Genomic DNA, 26,811 nt, shown 5'->3' with positions numbered 1-26,811 from the left:
ATTAGTTTCAAGTTCTTATGTAAAACTCCTCGCCAGCTGTCCTGTTTGAGGGAATCACCTCTGGTCTGTGGTGTCACCACCTGGGACTGGGGAAGCAGCCCCAGTATCAAACCCTACAGAGACGCTGAGTGCCATCATCTCAGTTGTCACTGAGCCACCAGACAGAACCGAGACAGGAGCTGCATTAGGAGAGACGCTCCACTGTGTTTGTCACTTTTACCGTGAAGTACCGTTTCACAGCTTATTTCCTAGATGATCTGAAAGAGGGAATAACAGCATGCTAGTTAAATCCAGGTGAGGATAAACTGGGAGGCCTGTAAGCAGGAGACTACAATCCGAACTCCTCAGGAGGTCCAGACCTGAGGATCACAATCTGAAGCCAGCTCGGGCAGGAAAGCCCATGAGACTCTTACTGCCAATTAGAAGAGGCATGACCCAAATGGCAGAGTACCAGCCTTGAGCAAAAAAACTCAGGGACTGCGCCCAGGCCCTGAGTTCAAGCCCCAGGACTCACAAAAAACAGAAGTAATAACAATAATAATAGCAACAGCAAAAACAACAGTGAAGAAAAGAAGAGGAGAAGGAAGGGGAGGAGGAGGAAAAGGAAGGGCAGGAGGAGGAGAGTCCAAAGGTTAGAGCCTTTATCTGAGGAACCAAATCTGAATTACACATCCCAGTAACAACTATGGCCATTCTTCTGGGCACACAGTAACACAGATGAGGTAGAAAAACACATGAGCAATTATAGATAGAAACAGGCATGGGATGGGAGGAAAAAAATGGCTCACAACTACAATCCTAGGTACTCAATAGGCTGAGGTCAGAGGACAAAGGTTCAAAGCCAGCCCAGGCACAAAAAGCCAAGGCTTTTTTCCTTAATGAATGCATTTTTTTTTGAGATATGAATTAAGCTACTATAATGTAGTACATGTGACTTATCAAAAATAATTTAAGCCAGGTGCCAGTGGCTCACACCGGTAATCCTATCTACTCAAGAGGCTGAAATCTGAGGATCACGATTCAAAGCCAGCCCAGGCAGGAAAGTCCCTGAGACTCTTATCTCTAATTAATCACCAGAAAACCAGAAGTGGTGCTATGGCTAAAGTGGTAGCACGCTTGCCTTGAACTGAGCTCAGGGAAAGTCCCCAGACCCCGAGTTCAAGCCCCACGACCAACCAAAAAGAAATTTTTTTTAACTATTTCTACTACCATCTTGATGCTTTTAAAGGGTATGATAACTTTTTTTTTTTTTTTGTCGGTCGTGGGGCTTGAACTCTGGGCCTGGGCGCTGTCCCTCAGCTCTTCAGCTCAAAGCGAGCGCTCTATCACTTGAGCTACAGCGCCACTTCCGGTTTTCTGGTGGTTGATTGGAGATAGGAGTCTCACGGTCTCTCCTGCCCGGGCTGGCTTTGAACCACGATCCTCAGACCTCAGCCTCCTGAGTAGCTAGGATTACAGGTGTGAGCCACCAGCGCCCGGCGGTATGATAATTTTTGCAAGAGACTTATCTTCAATTAACAAGCAAAAGAAAAAAATTTTTTTTGTTTTTGTTTTTTTTGGTTGGTCGTGGGGTCTGAACTCTGGGCCTGGGTGCTGTCCCTCAGTTCTTCAGCTCAAGGCTAGCACTCTACCACTTGAGCAGTCACAGTGCCACTTCCAGCATTTTCTGCTTTTATGTGGTGCTGAGGAATGGAACCCAGGGCCTCATGCATGCGTGGCAAGCGCTCTACCACTGAGCCACCTTCCCAGCCAGAAAAAGCCATTTGTGAATCAATGAAAGGCCACTAATTCTTAAACACTTACAGACTCAACAGCAATACTGAGAGTATTGCAATCAGCAATATTATACCAACAACTTTCCATTTCTCAAAAATATAATAAAAGTCTGGTTTAGACATTCAAAAACATAATATACCAAGAGGAAGAAGGATAGAATTCAACACCAACTCAAAATTCAAAACAAACTGAACTGTTTCTCTGCTTGTTACATTTTCATCCTATAGACATTTGTAATGCAGAAATAATGTTTCATTGAGGTAATTTAAGGAAATAATACAGCACGCTCTTACACTTTTCCCAGTTTACTCCAATGATAACATGGTTATTGATAACTTCCTTTGGCAACCATTGCTATACATGTCTGGCTTTCAAGAACAAAAAGAAATCAAGACTTTATCTGGCTTTCTTAAATATAGGTAATTAGGCTTCCATAACAATTCAGAGCAATGGTGATTCTAGGTACCAAGCTTACATATTAAGCAGAACTAAAACCATTCAGAGCAATAGTGATTCTAGGTACCAAGCTTACATATTAAGCAGAACTAAAACCATTCAGAGCAATAGTGATTCTAGGCAGCAAGCTTATATATTAAGCAGAACTAAAACCATTCAGAGCAATAGTGATTCTAGGCAGCAAGCTTACATATTAAGCAGAACTAAAACCATTCAGAGCAATAGTGATTCTAGGTAGCAAGCTTACATATTAAGCAGAACTAAAACCATTCAGAGCAATAGTGATTCTAGGTGCCAAGCTTACATATTAAGCAGAACTAAAACCATTCAGAGCAATAGTGATTCTAGGCAGCAAGCTTACATATTAAGCAGAACTAAAACCATTCAGAGCAATAGTGATTTAGGCAGCAAGCTTACATATTAAGCAGAACTAAAACCATTCAGAGCAATAGTGATTCTAGGTACCAAGCTTACATATTAAGCAGAACTAAAACCATTCAGAGCAATAGTGATTCTAGGCAGCAAGCTTACATATTAAGCAGAACTAAAACCATTCAGAGCAATAGTGATTCTAGGCAGCAAGCTTACATATTAAGCAGAACTAAAACCATTCAGAGCAATAGTGATTCTAGGCAGCAAGCTTACATATTAAGCAGAACTAAAACCATTCAGAGCAATAGTGATTCTAGGCAGCAAGCTTACATATTAAGCAGAACTAAAACCATTCAGAGCAATAGTGATTCTAGGCAGCAAGCTTACATATTAAGCAGAACTAAAACCATTCAGAGCAATAGTGATTCTAGGCAGCAAGCTTACGTATTAAGCAGAACTAAAACCATTCAGAGCAATAGTGATTCTAGGTAGCAAGCTTACATATTAAGCAGAACTAAAACCATTCAGACGCACCAAACAATACCAGAGACACACACCAAACAATACCAGAGACGCACACCAAACAATACCAGAGACACACACCGAACAATACCAGAGACGCAGCAAACTATACCAGAGACGCACGCCAAACAATACCAGAGACACACACCAAACAATACCAGAGACACACACCGAACTATACCAGAGACGCAGCAAACTATACCAGAGACGCACCAAACAATACCAGAGACACACACCAAACAATACCAGAGACACACACCGAACTATACCAGAGACACACACCGAACAATACCAGAGATGCACACCGAACAATACCAGAGACACACACCGAACTATACCAGAGACACACCAAACAATACCAGAGACACACACCGAACTATACCAGAGACACACCAAACTATACCAGAGACACACACCGAACAATACCAGAGACGCACACCGAACAATACCAGACGCACACCGAACAATACCAGACGCACACCGAACAATACCAGAGACGCACACCGAACAATACCAGACGCACACCGAACAATACCAGAGACGCACACCAAACAATACCAGAGACGCACACCAAACTATACCAGAGACGCACACCGAACAATACCAGAGACACACACCAAACAATACCAGAGACGCACACCAAACTATACCAGAGACGCACACCGAACAATACCAGAGACACACACCGAACTATACCAGAGACGCACACCGAACAATACCAGAGACGCACCAAACTATACCAGAGACGCACCAAACTATACCAGAGACGCACACCGAACAATACCAGAGACACACACCAAACTATACCAGAGACACACACCAAACAATACCAGAGACACACACCGAACAATACCAGAGACGCACACCGAACAATACCAGAGACACACACCAAACTATACCAGAGACGCACACCGAACAATACCAGAGACACACACCAAACAATACCAGAGACACACACCAAACAATACCAGAGACACACACCGAACAATACCAGAGACGCACACCGAACTATACCAGAGACACACACCGAACAATACCAGAGACACACACCGAACAATACCAGAGACACACCAAACTATACCAGAGACGCACACCGAACAATACCAGAGACACACACCAAACAATACCAGAGACACACACCAAACAATACCAGAGACGCACACCAAACAATACCAGACGCACACCGAACAATACCAGAGACGCACACCGAACAATACCAGAGACGCACACCAAACAATACCAGACGCACACCGAACAATACCAGAGACACACACCAAACTATACCAGAGACACACCAAACAATACCAGAGACGCACACCAAACAATACCAGACGCACACCGAACAATACCAGAGACACACACCAAACTATACCAGAGACACACACCAAACAATACCAGGGACACACACCGAACAATACCAGAGACACACACCAAACAATACCAGAGACGCACACCAAACAATACCAGACGCACACCAAACAATACCAGAGACGCACACCGAACAATACCAGAGACGCACACCGAACAATACCAGAGACGCACCAAACAATACCAGAGACACACACCGAACAATACCAGAGACACACCAAACAATACCAGAGACACACCAAACTATACCAGAGACACACCAAACAATACCAGAGACACACGCCGAACTATACCAGAGACGCACACCAAACTATACCAGAGACGCACCAAACAATACCAGAGACGCACCAAACAATACCAGAGACGCACACCGAACAATACCAGAGACACACACCGAACAATACCAGAGACACACACCGAACTATACCAGAGACGCACACCGAACAATACCAGAGACGCACACCAAACTATACCAGAGACGCACCAAACAATACCAGAGACGCACAAACAATACCAGAGACACACCAAACAATACCAGAGACGCACACCGAACAATACCAGAGACGCACCAAACAATACCAGAGACGCACACCGAACTATACCAGAGACACACACCGAACAATACCAGAGACACACCAAACAATACCAGAGACGCACACCGAACAATACCAGAGACACACACCAAACAATACCAGAGACACACACCGAACAATACCAGAGACACACACCGAACAATACCAGACACGCACACCAAACTATACCAGAGACGCACACCGAACAATACCAGACGCACACCGAACAATACCAGAGACGCATGCTGAACTATACCAGAGACGCACACCAAACAATACCAGAGACACACACCGAACAATACCAGAGACGCACACCGAACAATACCAGAGACGCACACCGAACTATACCAGAGACGCACACCAAACTATACCAGAGACGCACACCAAACTATACCAGAGACACACCAAACTATACCAGAGACGCACACCGAACAATACCAGAGACGCACACCAAACAATACCAGACGCACACCGAACAATACCAGAGACACACACCGAACAATACCAGAGACGCATGCTGAACTATACCAGAGACACACACCGAACAATACCAGAGACGCACACCAAACAATACCAGACGCACACCGAACAATACCAGAGACACACACCGAACAATACCAGAGACACACACCAAACAATACCAGACGCACACCAAACAATACCACAGACGCACACCGAACAATACCAGACACACACCGAACAATACCAGAGACGCACACCAAACTATACCAGAGACGCAAGCCAAACAATACCAGAGACGCACACCGAACAATACCAGAGACGCACGCCAAACAATACCAGAGACGCACACCGAACTATACCAGAGACGCACACCAAACAATACCAGAGACGCACGCCAAACAATACCAGAGACACACACCGAACAATACCAGAGACGCACACCAAACAATACCAGACGCACACCGAACAATACCAGAGACACACACCAAACTATACCAGAGACGCACACCGAACAATACCAGAGACGCACGCCAAACAATACCAGAGACACACACCGAACAATACCAGAGACGCACACCAAACAATACCAGAGACGCACCAAACAATACCAGAGACACACACCGAACAATACCAGAGACGCACGCCAAACAATACCAGAGACGCACGCCAAACAATACCAGAGACGCACACCAAACAATACCAGAGACGCACACCAAACTATACCAGAGACGCACACCAAACTATACCAGAGACGCACGCCAAACAATACCAGAGACGCATGCTGAACTATACCAGAGGCACACCAGACCTGACCTGCAGGCATCTACCAAACCCCGCTGCCAAAAGAAAGAACACATCATAGGTTGAACTTAAATATCCAATACTGATACCATAATTTTGAAAGTTAACTTCCTAATTTCAGGTACTTTGGTACTCAGTAGAGAATGTGTATCTTAATAAAGAAACTAGAAAATGTTATCCAAAAGGTTACAGTGTTTTTGTGTTGGTTTTTTTGTTTTGGTTTGGTTTGGGTTTGTTTGTTTTTTTGTTGGTCATGGGGCCTGAACTCAGAGCCTGGGTGCTGTCCTTCAACTCTTCAGCTCAAGGCTAATGCTATACCACTTGAGTCACAGCACTACTTCTGGCTTTTTCTGCTTATGTGGTGCTAAGGAATCGAACCCAGGGCCTCATGCATGCCTAGGGAAGCACTCTACCACTGAGCCACCTTCCCAGCCCGTTTATGTTAGACACTTTTTTTTTTTTTTGGTTGGTCAGGGGGCTTGAACTCTGGGCCTTGAACTCTGGGCCTTGAACTCTGGAACTCAGCTCTTCAGCTCAAGGCTAGAGCTCTACCACTTGAGCCACTGCGCCACTTCCGGGTTACAGGTTTTTTGTTGTTGTTTTGCCAGTCCTGGGGCTTGAACTCAAGGCCTGGGCACTATCCCTGAGCTTTCTTTGCTCAAGGCTAGCACTCTATCACTTGAGCTACTTTTCAGCTTTTTCTGTTTCTGTGGTACTGAGGAATAGAACTCAGGGCTTCATGAATGCTAGGCAAGCACTCTTACCACTAAGCCACATTCCCAGCCTGAGGTTACATGTTCTTTTTTATTTTTTTATTTTTTTGGGTCTGGTCGTGGGGCCTGAACTCTGGGCCTGGGCACTGTCCCTCAGCTCTTCAGCTCAAGGCTAGCGCTCTACCACTTGGGCCACAGCGCCACTTCCGGCTTTTTTCTTTTTGCTTATGTGGTGCTGAGGAATTGAACCCAGGGCCTCATGCATGCAAGGCAAGTGCTCTACCACTGAGCCACCTTCCCAGCCCCAGGTTACATGTTCTTTAGAGGACGAATATGCAAGGAAGAGAAAAAGAACTTTGCCTCACCAATCTAAAATACTGCATCACGTTTGAAAAATGCCACGTTCTTTTCAGGATTATGTTATGTGACTACAAAGTAAGAAACTAGTAGCAGGGTAAAGAAATGTTAGCACATAGCAGATATGGCAATCCTAAGTAAACAGGCCACTTAAGAAATCAACAAGCAAAGACAAAGACTCAAACCACTTACAAGGGTGAAATCATTTGAATAATATGCAGAATCAGAAGCTAAAAGACATGTCTACTAGGTTAGGCTGAGATTTTTAATTGCAAACATTTATGCAGTCTCTTTATGGCCAGAGACTCTCCTTAACAGACCACACAATTGACTGCTTGTATGTCCACACACAGGCACAAGCATCGCTGCATTACTTCAATTCTATCCTCCTAGAACTTTTCACCAGAAAGCTGGTGAGAATTGAACTAATTAGGCATATTTTACCTTCTCTGCCTTTCTCCCACCTTGATAAAAAGCACTTACAAGCCCATAATTAGACAAAACGAAGGTAACAAGAGGGAATAATTCATTAGCCTGGCAAAACCACTCAGAATTATCAGTCCTTGAAAAGAGGTGAATGTCATTTGCAAACCTATGTGCTATATTCATCATCTACCAATGACACTAGACGGAATCTTGTGCTTTTAACAATTTAATACTTTTCCACCTGTTTCAGACTCAGAAAAGTTTATCAACTAAGTTAGATGAGAATGAATGCCACTAAGATTCTCAGTCTGGTTAAGACATTCAAAAACATAATATACCAAGAGGAATGAGGATAGAATTCAACACGAAGTCAAAATCATGGGGGAGAAAATTCAAAACAAACTGAACTGTTTCTCTGCTTGTTACAATTTCATCCTATAGACATTTGTAATGCAGAAATAATGTTTCTTGAAGTAATTCATGAGTTGTTATAAGGAAACAATACAGAGCTCTCTTACACCCTTTTCCCAGTTTACTCCAATGATAACTTCGTTAAAAGACAGCTTAATAACACAGTGACATACAGACCCATCCATTTTACTCAGGTTGCCCTAGTTTTATTTACCGTGTGTGGGTTTATGGAGCACTGTGCTATTGCAGTGGAGGTCGTGCATCTACCACCACAATTGACATTCTGAACAGTACCAGCACCACAGGGGTCTATTTTCCACACCCCCCATGCTCAACTCTTAAGTCCACTAATCTACCCGGCATATATCTGTGAAATTGCATGCTATTCCCTCCCAGAGGGCAGTGTCTGTACACCCAGCCCTTGTGGCTTCCTGCTACTGCCCTGCAGCTTCTCATCGATCTCTGATGGCAGCGGCTCATGGAAGGAATGGGTTATTATTGATAGCGTTTTTATGCTGGTATTTTTTGGAAAATAATCCAAAAGCATCAAGAGCAAAGTTTCAGTGTTTAAGTACATTCAGCTCCAATGTGCATATCTACTACTATGTCCATCCCTCACTAGGAGAGGAAAAAAATACATTCTAGAACTCTGCAGAATTTCATAAAAACCTAAGTACTGATTCCTCTAAATTCAAAGAGAATGCTATGTCTCTGAAACCACCAAATGTAGAACAGCAAGAGTCAGCATTATGCACTTAGCTCAGAGGCCTTTCAGTGAGTCACTCCGTATCAATACACAGGGACCCTGACTTCCACTTCAAGAAATCTCATTGTAGCTGGCATCAGTGGCTCACGCCTGTCATCCTAGTTACTCAGGAGGCTGAGATCTGAGGATCACGGTTCAAAGCCAGCCCAGGCAGAAGAGTCCATGACTCTTCTCTTCAACCACAAGTGGTGCTGTGGCTCAAAGTGGTACAGTGCTAGCCTTGAGCAAAAGAGCTCAGGGACAGTGCCCAGGCCCTGAGTGCAAGCCTCACAAGGGACAAAAAATAATAATTAAAAAAAGACATAAAAAATAGCATGCTCTTGTAAAGCCTTAGAAATACCGTCTACTAGCTGAATTTAAAATCCAAAGCACAAAGAATGAATTACCAGGGGTTTTTTGGGGTTTTTTTTTTGCTTTTTTTGGGGGGGTCCAGTCGTGGGCCTGAACTCTGGGCCTGGGCGCTGTCCCTCAGCTCTTCAGCTCAAGGCTAGCGCTTACCACTTGGAGCCACAGCGCCACTTCCGGCTTTTTTCTTTTTGCTTATGTGGTGCTGAGAAATCGAACCCAGGGCCTCAAGCATGCAAGGCAAGCGCTCTACCACTGAGCCACCTTCCCAGCCCCTGAATTACCAGTTTTAAAGATGCAGCTTCCTTCATAGCACTGAGCAACAGCACACAGATGGAGCCTACCTGCTGAGCTCAGGAGCGCACTGAAGTCAGCCCCCCTCTGCGATTCACCGCCGTCGGTGTTGAGCTCTTCTTCAGTATTCTGGTATCGATCCCAGTTGGAGACGACCTTTCTTTTGGAGTAATTTCCCTGTTCCTCATTCTCTTCTCTGTAGGTATCTGAATCACTGCCATCTTCAACCTGCAATCGATAGAGACAAATCAATAGGCAGGCAGTGGAAACCAATACCTTAGGAGGCTTCACACTAAAACAAGTAAATCCAGTATGCGGGGATGACAGCACAGTAAATGTGCAGACCACTCTGTCCCAGGGTGTTAAGAGTCTCATTTACCAGAGTCTGCTTGCAGAGTAAATTGTAACCTAAGAATTGAAAAGGAAATCCGGGTAATTCCTGCACATCCAATGTCCAAGCTGCTTTGTTCTAGTTCAGTTCATCAGCTGTAGAGTCTTGCCCTCAAAAGACTTCAGGGTGTATATCAACCCAACCTCTAAACGCTCAGATTTGACAAACACGTCCCATAAATATGTTTTATAAGCTCCCATGCTCTCCATAGACATTTCCAGTCTTGGCATTAAAAGGAAGCATGCAGACTGTGAGAAACCCTACAAGGAACCTAGTTGTATCAACAAGTAAACCTTGAGGGGAAAGACAAGCAAGAGCCTTAGATGAAAGGAACAGAGTGGGCTGGGATGCACAGCAGCAGCAGGAGAGGCTGCACTAAAAGACACACACGATGGTGTGGAACTTGCACGTCACCTGAGCAAATGTGGAGGATATTTAACAGACTGGTAACCTTACTATTTGCCATGAGAGTGTATCACGAGTTACACTCTTAGGCATTAGACACAAACACGAAGCAACGGATTCGAAGGTATGGCAGTGTTTGTTTCCAGACAAGTGAGCAGAGAGGACAGGAGTCCATAGAAATTCTTTTTTTTTTTTTTGGTTGTGGGGCTTGAACTCTGGGCCTGGGCGCTGTCCCTCAGCTCTTCAGCTCAAGGCAAGCGCTCTACCACTTGAGCCACAGAGCCACTTCCAGATTTTTAGTGGTTTTATTGGAGAAAAGAGTTTCACGGACTTTCCTGCCGGGACTGGCTTTGAACCACGATCCTCAGATCTCAGCCTCCTGAGTAGCTAGGATTACAGGCGTGAGCCACCGGCGCCCAGCTCATAGAAATTCTTGACAATTATTCTGTCTATTTCTCATGTTTGAACTTTTTCATTATATAGTATTAATCTTTTAAAAGGAGAAAGGCACCATTCAAAAAACTGTCCCTGGCTGGGAAGGTGGCTCAGTGGTGGAATGTTTGCCTAGCATGCATGAAGCCCTGGGTTCCATTCCTCAGTACCATGTAAGCAGAAAGTGGAAGTGATGCTGTGGCTCAAGTGGTAGAGCGCTCGCCTCGAGCAAAAAGCTCAGGGACAGCGCCCAGGCCCAGAGTTCAAGCCCCAGGACTGGCAAAAAAAAAAAAAAAAAAAAGTCCCAAAGATAATAAAAATCCTTCTCAATTAAAAAACTAATGAAATATACTAAAGCTTTTCATCTGTACAGAACAGATGAAAAAGTTAAAAGGCTTATTAGTGCAGAAACAAGACAAGTGCATGCAGAAAATTAGGAAGACAAGGAAAACCTCACAGAAAAAATTCCATCCCCAGAGAGTACCACACCACCTTAGTATATATACTTCCAGATTTTTCTTTCTTGGGGTCTCTGTTCTACAGCCCAGAGTGACCTTAGAGGCAGAATCCTCCTGCATCCACCTCCAAGTTCTAGGATTACAGATAGCACCACCACACCAGCCCCAAATCTTTACCCATGCATTTATGCATACTATTTTCTTCTTGGTAATCAGCTTGTTTTCCCTTAAATTCTATTCTCTATCTTTTCATGTCAATAAATTTCATTTCATGTTATACTCGGGCTTCTTTTTTGTTTGAGACCAAGTTAGCCTCAAACTGGAGATGCTCCTGCCTCTTAAGAATTGGAATTACAGGGCTGGGAAGGTGGCTCAGTGGTAGAGCGCTTGCCTTGCATGCCTGAGGCCCTGGGTTCGATTCCTCAGCACCACATAAGCAAAAAGCCGGAAGTGGCGCTGTGGCTCAAGTGGTAGAGCGCTAGCTTTGAGCTGAAGAGCTGAGGGACAGCGCCCAGGCCCAGAGTTCAGGCCCCACGACCGGACTCAAAAAAAAAAAAGAATTGGAATTACAGGCATGTGTCACCATGCCTGGCCTAGTCAGACTATTTCTAGACTCATCCCCATCCCTGAACTTTCTTTACAGCTTGGTTTTCAAAGTGAGTATCCAGTATAAGACTGTATTGCGTGTGACTGCTTACCTTTTAGCTCGCTATTAATCTAGTATTCTCTAGTGTTGATTTATTAACAAAGCCAGGCAGAATCCAAGCCAGGTGTGATGGCTTACACCTGAAATCCCAGCTACTCAAGAAATAGAGATCTGGAGGATCTGTTAGGGCAAACGGCTAGTGAGACCTTGCCTCCATCAGGAAGGCAGGAGTGGCATTTCAGGCAAAAACTCAAGACTCTATCTGAAAAATAATTAACACCGCCAAGAAGGGCCAGGGCATGGCTCAAGTAGAGCATTACCCTTGCAAGCATAAGGTCCCGAGTTCAAATTCCAGTACCACGAAAAAAGACTTCATCTTCTGTCTGGCTACTTCTATTACTGATTGTCTTAATCTGCAATACTCAGTGGAGACCAGTTAGAACTTCACACTGCACGTGGTGGCACGCACCTTTCAGTGCATGGCGTCATCTGGTGACAAACACCACCCAGCGAGGGTCAGTAGGCTGCAGTCTGGTCTGCTACCATACAGATGGGATTTCTCTACAGTCTAGTTCCCCATCAACCATCCATCCAACAAGGTTAGCACTGGTCAATAATCCTCACCCAAAGCACGGCTTTCCTGAAACAAGGCCTAACTGGCCTTTCAAGGTGACTTTTGTCCCTTTAATGTCATAAGCCTCCATGCCAAAGAAGAAAAATGGCAGTTTAATCTATAATCTAGGGGTTAGAAAGATTGCCTGAAACCAAACGGTGGCTGAAAGAAAGGTATGTGATTGAGAGCCAGTAGATAAGTTAACAAACAGCAGGTGCATTCTGAAGCACAAAGCTTTGTAACTGAAAAGCATTCAAGGAAAGAACTAGAGCTAAAAACACTAGCAAGGAATCTGGGCAAATCCAGTACTTTCCTGTTACCTTCTGGGTAAAGTTCAGAGCAGCTTCTCTAGTTCGTGAAACATCTGTAAACACAGCTCTCGCAGGCAGCAAATCTGCAACCCTGAAACACCGGGGCCAACTCTGCAGCACAGCAGCCCTGAAGTGGATGGCAGCGCCCAGAGCGAGCCAGCCTCTCTGCCGGCTCCACCACTTCGAATTTGAAGTCTGGGCCTCGTGTGCACCAGTGATGCTCTAATCTCCAGGTCAGATGGATCAGGGCCTTCATTATTCCTGCCAGACAAAGGCAGCAAGAGTGGTTGTTACTACTGCTCTCCATTCCAGGAGAGCCAGGAAGACAAGTGATGTAACTTTCTCCAGAGAATCCTGTTGTGTGGTGGCATGGTGACTGAATGCAGAGGGCAGTCCTCGGACTAACTACCTGAACTCTCTCTGCACATGCATCCTGACACCAAGGAAGTCCCATTTGACGCTCCTCTTGAGTTTATCCCTTTCACTTTTTCCCTGATAGTTTGTGAAAGGCATCTCTTTTCACTTCTGTGGGCTGGATTTTTTTTTCACAGTGAAGAGCATTTAACATGACAGTGACACAAAGAGGAAAGAAAACCTAGTGCACACAACACATTCCCTAAGTCTCACAAAAATCAAGTGACAAGCACTTGTAAGATCTGCCACGAGCACTTCTGTGGAAGGGAGAGGACCGCGGGAAGCGGGCTTGCTGGCACACGCCTCTGGCTGCTCTGGATGCCCAGCCCCGACTGATGCCATCATGGCCGCGTCCCTAGCAAAAACACCTCCTTCCCATCCCCCTTGAGCAGGACAGAAAAGGGAGAGTACATGACGGCTCCCCTCCCCCACGACAGGACAGAAACTAGACGCTGCACTTCCTGCCGCAGCCCTTTCAAGGATGACCTTTAGGGAGCTCTTCCAACATTAGGAAGGAGAAATTTTAATTAAAAGAAAGGGCAGCAGAGACGCTTCAGGAAGGGAGAGAGCTCTCACCTTGCATAGAGAAACATGGATTTCCTGAAAGCTCCTGTCCCAGGATGAGGTGCAAATCCCAGCAAGCAGGGTCAGGAACAAGCAGTCCCGGCACGGGCGGGGGCGGTAAAACCCCTACCTCTCTGCTTGCAAAAGATTATTTACCTTGGCTTTCTAAAAATTTAAAGCAACATTTAATTCCACCTTCTCTAGATCCCCAGCAAAAGAGCCCAAATATTCTCTGGGGGAAGAAATACACACATGGCATTCCTCTAACAAGGTCTGTGAATTTAAAACTGTAATCTAAACTCTCAGGAGGAATAAGCTAAATCCTATCAAGACACAAGCCCTATGTAGCTTTGGCAGAAAATGACACTGACACGCACACACACACACACACACACACACACACACACACACACACACACACATACACACCCTCTCTCACCTGCTTCAGAACAGCACCCCCATAAACCCACTGGGATCTCTGGAGAAGGAAATATTGGCCAGATGAGGGATCTGAAGGTTTGGGAGTGTTTTTGTTTGTTTTTGGTGCCAGTCCTGGGCTTGAACTCAGGACTATCCCTGAGCTTTTTGCTCAAGGTCAGCACTCTACTATCTCTTTAGTCACAGCTCCACTTCCTTTTACTTTTTGGTAGTTAATTGGAGCTAAGAGTCTCACAGAAGTTCCTGCCCAGGCTGGCTTGGAACGTGGATCCTCATATCTCAGCCTCCTGAGTAGCTAAGATTACAGGTGTGAGCCACCAGCACCTAGTCCATTACCAATTTTGACAAGAAAAGGAAACACCTGTAATGTGATACAGCCTAAAGATAGTTACATCTTGGAAATGGCCCTAGAGAATAAAAGGGCAAGGGAAAATCATGGAGACAGAACTCGTACCAAGAAAATGCCACAACCTCCAGCAAAGTAAACCTTGCCTCTACACAATTCCCAAGGCTAATGCTCAGTTATCGTCCACAATCCAGCACACCAACGACAGAAAACAAAGAAAGACAGAAAAAGAAGAGAAAGAGAGGAGAGGAGAATGCAAGAGGGGACAGGAGGAGAGAGAGGAGCACACAAGAAGAGAGAGGAGAGAAAGCAGAGGGGAGAGAAAGCAGAGAGGAGAGAAAGCAGAGAGGAGAGAAAGCAGAGAGGAGAGAAAGCAGAGAGGAGAGAAAGCAGAGAGGAGAGAAAGCAGAGAGGAGAGAAAGCAGAGAGGAGAGAAAGCAGAGAGGAGAGAAAGCAGAGAGGAGAGAAAGCAGAGAGGAGAGAAAGCAGAGGAGAGAGGAGAGAAAGCAGAGAGGAGAGAAAACAGAGAGGAGAGAAAACAGAGAGGAGAGAAAACAGAGAGGAGAGAGAGCAGAGAAAGCAGAGAGGAGAGAAAACAGAGGAGAGAAAGCAGAGAGGAGAGAGGAGAGAGAGCAGAGAGAGGGAGGAAGAGAGGGAGAGGAGAGAAAGCAGAGAGGAGAGAAAGCAGAGAGGAGAGAAAGCAGAGAGGAGAGAGAGCAGAGAGAGGGAGGAAGAGAGGGAGAGGAGAGGTTTTCCTCGCATGGCTAATGACCCTGAAGCCACTCCGACAGCAGTGGGAGCCACGTAGGCACAGGCAACGTTCAAGAGCCTGCGCAAGTCCGCAGGCCTGCTGAACGCAGGTGAGCTGCTCTCTCCCCCAAATTAGGAACTGCCACCTAAGTCCCAAGGCATCTCGTATACAAACCAAGTCATCTCGTCCGGATGACCCAATCCTGGAGTAACCGGACCTCTGGGGAGGTCAGCCTGTCTTTGCCTCTGGAACTGGTGGTCATAGCTCAACTTTCTGAGCGTTAAGCTCTTTAGACTCCAAGTATTTTTAAGATACTTCTGAGTGTGAAGTTTACCAGCAAGTGTGAACAGCTGTTCAGGGATCCCCTTACAACAAAGGCCTGGGCCTTGGCCTTCCCAGCGCCTCACAACTGGTTTAAGTCACTTTGGTAGGTTCTAGTATCGCCTCACTTTTTGAGGCTTCTGATGCACTACTTGGGGTCTCTCTCCCACATACACAGCACTGAGACCCTTTCTCCAGTCCACTCCTCTCACTTCTGATCCGGACGGGGCTTCTTCGGGAACTCTAGATGCCACATTGCTCCTCAGCCAGGGGAGGAAGGGCCGTCAGAGAGCCAAACAAAGAGAAGAAAAAGGTAAACAGCAACAGCACTCCTGCACGCTCGTTTCCCTGCTAGAAGGAGCAGACTGGCTGGCCTGCCAGCACTGTCCCCTCCACACACTCCTGCTCACGATGCTCTGGCCTTCCAGCCACAAAGACAAAGCATTTCTTCCAGAGTAGGGCTGAAAGCCAGGGAGAGAAGAGAGTAGAGAGAAACTCACCTGCGCGCCTGCAGTCCAGGTGGCTCTGCGCGCGCCACCCCTCCTCCGTGTCCTGCGGAACTCTGCCACATGCAGCAGCTCAGGTCTGGGGACCGCCAGGCTGAGCCACCTTCACCCTGCCACACCCTCCCCTCCCAGTGGCTTGGGCGGCAGATGCTGTCTCTCTTGAGCACTTGGAATAACAAGTAAGGAGAACCACCCACACCTGAGCTGAGGCTCAGCCCTCCCCCCCCCGGCCCCCCCCCCCCCCCCCGCCTCCCCTCACAACATCCCCCCCGGCCCCCCGCCTCCCCTCACAACATCCCCCCCCCACCTCCCCTCACAGCATGGCATCCACGACCAAAGTTTTCTTGAGTGTCACCCTAAGAAAAGCGAGAGTGAAAGAAAGCCATTGGATCTCAGAACACTGCCCCTACTCTTCCCTCTCACCAGGCACGGGGGACTCACTCCTGCAATCCAAGCTACTCAGACGGTTGACATCAAACTCAGCCTAGGCAGGAAAGGTCATGAGACTCTTCTTATCTCTAATTAATCACACACAAAAAAAGCCATAAGCACAGCTGTGGCTTAAGTGGTAAAGCATTAATATTGAGCAAAAAAGCGCAAAGACAGCACCTAGACCCTGTGTTCAAGCCCCAGGACTAGCAACTGCCCCCCCCCCCAGCAAAAAAAGCCAGGTGGAATATTAAGCTGCTCCCAAAGTGCTGGCTAGCTCTAACAGGCCTGGTCCACATGCTACAGACGCTGACAGCCCCTCCTGTTGGCCCCTTTTTGCTGATGGAATCCAGAGAACAGGTCTGGGCTACCTGTACAGCAGGAGCTCACCTGCACTGCTCTGGTTAAAACCTGCCCCAGAAATCAGCGTGAATGTTTCTGATTGTTCTAAGTAATCCTCTGCATCCACTCACACAGCACACTCCACTAAAGGGGCAGCACAGAGCAGACACCCAGGCCCAAGGAGCCTGCACTATGCAGAAATCAAACAGCAAACTGTCTGAAGCATCAGACTCACTTAAGTGAGTGTAAAGGTGAAGCCTGTGGAGACGCTGGCTGGTGGAACCAGGGCTGCCCGCAAAGCAGAGCAACCCTGCCCTCTCCCAACACCAGCCGGGCATGGAGGACACGCCTGGAATTCCAGTACTCAGGAGAGGGAGACAGGAGGATCTTAAGTTTGAGGCTAACCTGACTATGAAAGGAGGCTCTGTGGGTGTCATGGCCAGGTAGACCTGAACTGGGCAGTGAGGCGATGAGGAGCAGGAGGAAGCAGGCGTCGCTCACCACGAGGCCTCTGAGGACACGGGGGAGGACTCGGACGTCATTCTCTTTTGAATGAGGTCTCTCCACGCTGCCCAGGCTGCCCCTGCACTCCCGGGTACACAGCATGGCTGGCTCTGGAAGGCAGCCCTCTCTGGTCATCTTCCTCACCTCAATCCCAACCACAAGAGTGACTTTCAAAGTTAAGACAAAACCTAGCATTCAAATCCACTTCATCCATGTTGAGAAGATCAAGAAATCAATACAAAGATAAATCACAAGTTTTGTGCCTGTGTATTAGCCAGTACCAGGGCTTGAACTCAGGACCCTGGGATCTCATTCATGGCTGGTGCTCTAGCACTTGAGCCACACCTCCACTTCCACCTTTTTGCTGGTTTATTGAAAATAAGAGTTGCGGATTTGTCTTCCTTATGCTAGCTTTGAACATTGAAACTCAGATCTCAACTTCCTGAATAGCCAGGATTACAGCACGAACCACTGGCGCCCAGCTAAAATCTCAAACTTAAAGATGCATTATAGCACAATCTACCTCCAAAATGGTATTACTTATGCCATAAATAATGCTCTTAAATGTCTATTACAGAAGAAATATAATTTCTAATGTAACAAAAAAGGAAACATAATTTAACGACATAATTTTTTTCCTTTGCTATAAAAATCAGACACCACCGTGAATCTCTAGGATACTGTAACTGTTTAACAATTGATATTAACTCTTCCAAGCATGCACACGTGCACACATGCGCGCGCGCACACGCACACACACACCAGTGTGCCAAAGAAACACAGGAGCTCCCTCCAGTGGCTGATGCTGGAGCCATCTGGGCAAGAGAATAAAGTAGTGGATTACTGCTCCACAGAAACGTAATACCTAAGCTTCCACAAATGCATAAACGACAGTCAATAAATGGAGTAGAATTTAAGGTCAACCTGACTGATAGAAAAGCACCACTACCTCAAAAAGAAAAGAAAAAATGTGAACATTATATCCCAGAGTCTAAAACAATGATGCCACTGTTTAGCTCTGACATTTGGGAGGAGACCGAGGGGCGTGGTTATCCTGAAGGGCAGGTGCCTGAGGGGCATGGCTTTATGTAGAGATGGGCAGGTGCCTGAGGGGCGTGGCTTTATGTAGAGATGGGCAGGTGACTGAGGGGCGTGGTTTTGTGTAGAGATGGGCAGGGGACCGAGGGGCGTGGTTATCCTGGAGAAGGGCAGGTGCCTGAGGGGCATGGCTTTATGTAGAGATGGGCAGGTGCCTGAGGGGCGTGGTTTTGTATAGAGATGGGCAGGGGGCCGAGGGACGTGGTTTTGTGTAGAGATGGCAGGAGACGGAGGGGCGTGGCTTTATGTAGAGATGGGCAGGGGAACGAGGGGCGTGGTTTTGTGTAGAGATGGCAGGGGACCGAGGGGCGTGGTTTTGTGTAGAGATGGCAGGGGGCCGAGGGGCGTGGTTTTGTGTAGAGAAGGGCAGGAGACGGAGGGGCGTGGCTTTATGTAGAGATGGGCAGGGGATCGAGGGGCGTGGTTTGTGTAGAGATGGCAGGGGGCCGAGGGGCGTGGTTTATGTAGAGATGGCAGGGGGCCGAGGGGCGTGGTTTGTGTAGAGATGGCAGGGGGCCGAGGGGCGTGGTTTGTATAGAGATGGCAGGGGGCCGAGGGGCGTGGTTTGTGTAGAGATGGCAGGGGGCCGAGGGGCGTGGTTTGTGTAGAGATGGCAGGGGGCCGAGGGGCGTGGTTTGTGTAGAGATGGCAGGGGGCCGAGGGGCGTGGTTTGTGTAGAGATGGCAGGGGACTGAGGGGCGTGGTTTTGTGTAGAGATGGGCAGGGGACCGAGGGGCGTGGTTATCCTGGAGAAGGGCAGGTGCCTGAGGGGCATGGCTTTATGTAGAGATGGGCAGGTGCCTGAGGGGCGTGGTTTTGTATAGAGATGGGCAGGGGGCCGAGGGACGTGGTTTTGTGTAGAGATGGCAGGAGACGGAGGGGCGTGGCTTTATGTAGAGATGGGCAGGGGAACGAGGGGCGTGGTTTTGTGTAGAGATGGCAGGGGGCCGAGGGGCGTGGTTTTGTGTAGAGAAGGGCAGGAGACGGAGGGGCGTGGCTTTATGTAGAGATGGGCAGGGGATCGAGGGGCGTGGTTTGTGTAGAGATGGCAGGGGGCCGAGGGGCGTGGTTTATGTAGAGATGGCAGGGGGCCGAGGGGCGTGGTTTGTGTAGAGATGGCAGGGGGCCGAGGGGCGTGGTTTGTATAGAGATGGCAGGGGGCCGAGGGGCGTGGTTTGTGTAGAGATGGCTGGGGACTGAGGGGCGTGGTTTGTGTAGAGATGGCAGGGGGCCGAGGGGCGTGGTTTGTGTAGAGATGGCAGGGGGCCGAGGGGCGTGGTTTGTGTAGAGATGGCAGGGGGCCGAGGGGCGTGGTTTGTGTAGAGATGGCTGGGGACTGAGGGGCGTGGTTTGTGTAGAGATGGCAGGGGGCCGAGGGGCGTGGTTTGTGTAGAGATGGCAGGGGGCCGAGGGGCGTGGTCACAAGCAGACAGGGAGTCTCCCTGTGCTGTTGGGTCCCGCAGCTGTGGCGGGAGGCAGCCCTGCAAGCTACTCACGACCCTGGGCCTCCCCTGCTTCCACCTCATTGTGCCCACAAGGATGGGCCTCAGCTCAGGTGGGCACAGGGCACAGGCTTGCGCTGTGCCATGGGAGCTACATGTCCACTCCCTATCTGAAACCTCCTGTGCATTGGTTTGAAGCTGGAAAAGGGCTTCACTGGAGTTAATACATCTGGCTCAATTTTCACTGGACAGATAAATCAATTGTCCTTGATTGGATTAGGCTGAAAGAACACTTTCTTTTCTTGCTTTTTCACATGTAGGGCATTTATATTCCTAGGAAGCCACACATTTTTGTTTTCTTCCTCACAAAAGACCACAAATTGCTATTGGGTGTGTTATAAACAGAAGAGCCATTCTTTGGAACCCCTGCTCTGAGCACACCCCAACAAGTACACATTTGCTTGGAAATCTAGTATTCATCTCTTTGCCTGCTTGGTACAGTAAGCTGCCCTCCCAGAACCTGTCCTGACAAAGTAGTCTTAATTTTAAAAACAAAAACCTACGTGGTTACTTTCATTGATTATAAACCACAAAGAGGTAGGTCATTCTAAAATTCTAAAACTGAATAGCCTCTAAAAGGCTTTTCATATTTAAATGCAGAGAAAGAGGAGAAAGAGAGTGAGAAGGAAGAGCAGAAGAGGGAAACAGACAAGGAGCAGAAGCAAGAGGAGGAGGAAAGAGAGTAACAATGAAAGAATGAACTAACACCCAAATTTAGAATGTGAAGCCCTAGACAAGAACTTGGAGAGGCGGGAGGCCTGTGAGCAGCCTCGGTGGACAATATGGTGGCTTCAGATCTCTAAACCTTAAGCCACAGGGCAGAGACTGGATGAAAACCTCAAATTCTCATCTCCACGTTTCATTTACCGCACCTTTTCCCATCTCTAAGGGTAATACAATAGACACGTTGCACGTCAAGTTGAAACCCCTTGTACAACTAAAGATAATTTTTGAAATTTAAATTTAAAAAGGTAATGTATACTGAAGCCAGGGCATGTGTGCATGCAAGGTACGCACTTTACCAGGGGACTGTATAAAGTTTCTTCACATTTTCTGAGTAAACCAGAAGGATTTAAGACAGATTCCAAAATACAACGGCATAAGTGATATGCATACATACCACTGAGCAAAAGAGAGATATGGGATGTAGTTCATCGATAACCGTTTAAAAAATGCATTTAGGCCGGGCACTGGTGGCTCACGCCTGTCATCCTAGCTACTCAGGAGGCTGAGATCTGAGGATCATGGTTCAAAGCCAGCCCAAGTAGGAAAGTCCGTGAGACTCTTATCTCCAATAAACCACCAGAAAACTGGCACTGTGGTTCAAGTGGTAGAGCACTTGCCTTGAGCTGAAGAGCTGAGGGGCAGCGCCCAGGCCCAGAGTTCAAGCCCTACAACCAACCAAAGACAAGCCTCCTGGCCTTTTGGCTGGCTGTGAACCAGCCTGAGTGGCTGGGATGACAGGTGTGAGCCACCAGCGTCCAGTGCACATTTTCCTAGCCCGCCCCACAGCGCCTGGCTGTGGGCGATCGGGGCTGAGGATGCGGTGGAGGGTCACCCAGCACTGGGGAGGCTGGGCAGCAGGAGGCTCTCGGGTGAGTCTGAGGCCTGGGGACGGAGCACGACCCGACCATGGCCAGGCCGCAGAGCTTTACCAAGGAGGACACCAGTCGCTGAAATGGGGCAGGGCTCTGCAGAGCTGCATGGCCACGATGGTCAGCACTGCACACCGTGCACGGCAGACCACACACAGCACACCCCACTGCACACGCAACACTGCACACGGCACAGTGCACACCACACAGCACAGTGCACACCACACAGCAAACAGTGCACACCACACAGCATACAGTGCACACCACACAGCACACAGCACAGTGCACACAGCACAGTGCACACAGCACACAGTGCACATCACACAGCACACAGCACAGTGCACACAGCACACAGTGCACACCACAAAGCACACAGTGCACACCACACAGCACACAGTGCACACCACACAGCACACAGCACAGTGCACACAGCACACAGCGCACAGTGCACACCACACAGCACACAGTGCACACCACACAGCGCACAGTGCACAGCACACAGCACACAGCGCACAGTGCACAGCACACAGCAAACAGCACAGTGCACACAGCACACAGTGCACACCACACAGCGCACAGCACACAGCACACAGCGCACAGCACACAGCGCACAGCGCACAGCACACAGCACAGTGCACAGCACACACCACACAGCGCACAGTGCACACCACACACCACACAGCACACAGTGCACACCACACACCACACAGCACACAGCGCACAGCACACAGCGCACAGTGCACACCACACAGCACACAGCGCACAGCGCACAGCACACAGCGCACAGCACACACCACACAGCACACAGCGCACAGCGCACACCACACAGCGCACACCACACAGCACACAGCACACACCACACAGCACACAGCGCACACCACACAGCACACAGCGCACACCACACAGCGCACACCACACAGCACACAGTGCACACCACACAGCGCACAGCACACAGCGCACACCACACACCACACAGCGCACAGCGCACACCACACAGCGCACACCACACAGCGCACAGCACACACCACACAGCGCACACCACACAGCGCACACCACACAGCACACAGCACACACCACACAGCACACAGCACACACCACACAGCGCACACCACACACCACACAGCGCACAGCGCACACCACACAGCGCACAGCACACAGAGCACACCACACAACGCACAGCACACACCACACAGCGCACACCACACAGCGCACACCACACAGCACACAGCACACACCACACAGCACACAGCACACACCACACAGCGCACACCACACACCACACAGCGCACACCACACACCACACAGCACACAGCACACACTACACACCACACACCACACAGCGCACAGCGCACACCACACAGCGCACAGCACACAGAGCACACCACACAACGCACAGCGCACACCACACAGCGCACACCACACAGCGCACAGCGCACACCACACAGCGCACACCACACAGCGCACAGCGCACAGCGCACACCACACACCACACAGCGCACACCACACAGCACACAGCACACACCACACAGCGCACACCACACACCACACAGCGCACACCACACACCACACAGCACACACCACACACCACACAGCGCACACCACACAGCGCACACCACACAGCGCACACCACACACCACACAGCACACAGCGCACACCACACACCACACAGCGCACACCACACAGCACACAGCACACACCACACAGCGCACAGCACACAGCGCACACCACACAGCACACACCACACAGCGCACAGCACACACCACACAGCGCACAGCGCACAGCACACAGCACACAGCGCACAGCACACAGCACACACCACACAGCGCACAGCGCACAGCACACAGCGCACAGCGCACCGAACACAGCGCACAGCGCACACCACACAGCGCACACCACACACCACACAGCGCACACCACACACCACACAGCGCACACCACACACCACACAGCGCACAGCACACACCACAGAGCACACACCACACAGCACACAGCACACACCACACAGCGCACAGCACACAGCGCACACCACACAGCACACACCACACAGCGCACAGCACACAGCGCACAGCACACAGCACACACCACACAGCGCACAGCACACACCACACAGCGCACACCACACAGCACACACCACACAGCGCACAGCACACAGCGCACAGCACACAGCACACAGCACACAGCACACACCGCACAGCACACAGCGCACAGCGCACAGCGCACACCACACAGCGCACACCACACAGCACACAGCACACAGCGCACACCACACAGCGCACACCACACAGCGCACAGCACACAGCGCACACCACACACCACACACCACACAGCGCACACCACACAGCACACACCACACAGCGCACAGCACACAGCGCACACCACACAGCGCACAGCGCACAGCACACAGCACACAGCGCACAGCACACAGCGCACAGCACACAGCACACAGCACACAGCACACAGCGCACACCACACAGCGCACACCACACAGCGCACAGCACACAGCGCACAGCGCACAGCACACACCACACAGCGCACACCACACAGCACACAGCGCACACCACACAGCACACAGCACACACCACACAGCGCACACCACACAGCGCACAGCACACACCACACACCACACAGCACACAGCGCACACCACACAGCGCACACCACACAGCACACACCACACAGCACACAGCACACACCACACAGCACACAGCACACAGCACACACCACACAGCACACACCACACAGCACACAGCACACACCACACAGCACACAGCGCACACCACACAGCGCACAGCGCACAGCACACAGCACACAGCGCACACCACACAGCACACAGCACACAGCGCACACCACACAGCACACAGCGCACACCACACAGCGCACAGCACACAGCGCACAGCACACACCGCACACCACACAGCGCACAGCACAGAGCACACACCACACAGCGCACAGCACACACCACACAGCGCACAGCACACAGCACACACCACACAGCACACACCACACAGCACACACCACACAGCGCACAGCGCACACCACACAGCGCACAGCACACACCACACAGCGCACAGCACACAGCACACAGCGCACACCACACAGCGCACACCACACAGCACACAGCGCACAGCACACACCACACAGCACACAGCACACACCACACAGCACACAGCACAGTGCACACAGCACACAGCGCACACCACACAGCACACACCACACACCACACAGCACACACCACACAGCACACAGCGCACACCACACAGCACACAGCGCACAGCGCACACCACACAGCACACAGCGCACAGCACACAGCACACACCACACAGCGCACAGCACACACCACACAGCGCACACCACACAGCACACAGCGCACACCACACAGCGCACACCACACAGCACACAGCGCACAGCACACACCACACAGCACACAGCACACACCACACAGCACACAGCACAGTGCACACAGCACACAGCGCACACCACACAGCACACACCACACACCACACAGCACACACCACACAGCGCACACCACACAGCGCACAGCACACAGCACACACCACACAGCGCACAGCACACACCACACAGCGCACAGCGCACAGCGCACACCACACACCACACACCACACAGCGCACAGCACACAGCACACAGCGCACAGCACACACCACACAGCGCACAGCACACAGCACACAGCGCACAGCACACACCACACAGCGCACAGCACACAGCACACAGCGCACAGCACACAGCACACACCACACACCACACACCACACAGCACACACCACACAGCACACAGCACACAGCGCACAGCGCACAGCACACACCACACAGCACACACCACACAGCGCACAGCGCACACCACACAGCACACACCACACAGCGCACAGCGCACACCACACACCACACACCACACAGCACACAGCACACACCACACAGCGCACAGCACACAGCACACAGCGCACAGCGCACAGCGCACAGCACACACCACACAGCACACAGCACACACCACACAGCACACACCACACAGCACACAGCACACACCACACACCACACAGCACACAGCACACAGCACACAGCACACACCACACAGCACACAGCACACACCACACAGCACACAGCACACAGTGCACACCACACAGCACACAGCACACAGCACACAGTGCACACCACACAGCACACAGCACACAGCACACACCACACAGCGCACAGCACACAGCACACAGCACACAGCACACACCACACAGCACACAGCACACAGCACACACCACACAGCACACAGCGCACACCACACACCACACAGCACACAGCACACAGCACACAGCACACACCACACAGCACACAGCACACACCACACACCACACACCACACAGCACACAGCACACACCACACAGCACACAGCACACACCACACAGCACACACCACACAGCACACAGTGCACACCACACAGCACACAGCACACAGCACACACCACACAGCACACACCACACAGCACACAGTGCACACCACACAGCACACACCACACAGCACACAGCGCACAGCACACAGCACACAGCGCACAGCGCACACCACACAGCACACAGCACACAGCACACAGCACACACCACACAGCACACACCACACAGCACACAGCACACACCACACAGCACACAGCACACAGCGCACACCACACAGCGCACACCACACACCACACAGCACACAGCGCACACCACACAGCACACACCACACAGCACACAGCACACAGCACACAGCACACAGCACACAGCACACAGCGCACAGCGCACAGCACACAGCGCACAGCGCACAGCACACAGCACACAGCGCACAGCGCACAGCGCACACCACACAGCACACAGCACACACCACACAGCACACACCACACAGCGCACAGCACACAGCACACACCACACAGCACACACCACACAGCGCACAGCACACACCACACAGCGCACACCACACAGCACACACCACACAGCACACAGCACACACCACACAGCGCACAGCACACAGCGCACAGCACACACCACACAGCGCACACCACACAGCACACACCACACAGCACACAGCACACACCACACAGCACACAGCACACAGCACACAGCGCACAGCGCAC

General features: G+C 50.0%; 1 protein-coding gene and 1 non-coding gene across 2 annotated transcripts in view; both read right to left on the bottom strand.

Moving 5' to 3' along the window:
- The window catches only part of Aven (apoptosis and caspase activation inhibitor), a 67,281-nt gene that overhangs the window by 37,173 nt on the left and 3,297 nt on the right, over window positions 1-26,811 (bottom strand). The window contains exon 2 of the mRNA XM_042687573.1: window positions 9,692-9,869. Coding sequence (XP_042543507.1) covers window positions 9,692-9,869 — 178 coding nt within the window. The remainder of the gene's footprint in view (window positions 1-9,691; window positions 9,870-26,811) is intronic.
- Window positions 20,365-20,496, bottom strand: LOC122114745. The gene has a single exon (XR_006148630.1). It is a non-coding gene; the product is annotated as a small nucleolar RNA SNORA11 (small nucleolar RNA).

This window comes from Dipodomys spectabilis, unplaced genomic scaffold (genome assembly GCF_019054845.1).
Source record: "Dipodomys spectabilis isolate Male_0828 unplaced genomic scaffold, ASM1905484v1 ptg000108l, whole genome shotgun sequence".
In the NCBI taxonomy this organism is placed as follows: Eukaryota; Metazoa; Chordata; class Mammalia; order Rodentia; family Heteromyidae; genus Dipodomys; species Dipodomys spectabilis.
The sequence above is the reverse complement of the archived record's forward strand: the minus strand, read 5'-3'. Positions and strand labels throughout refer to the sequence as shown.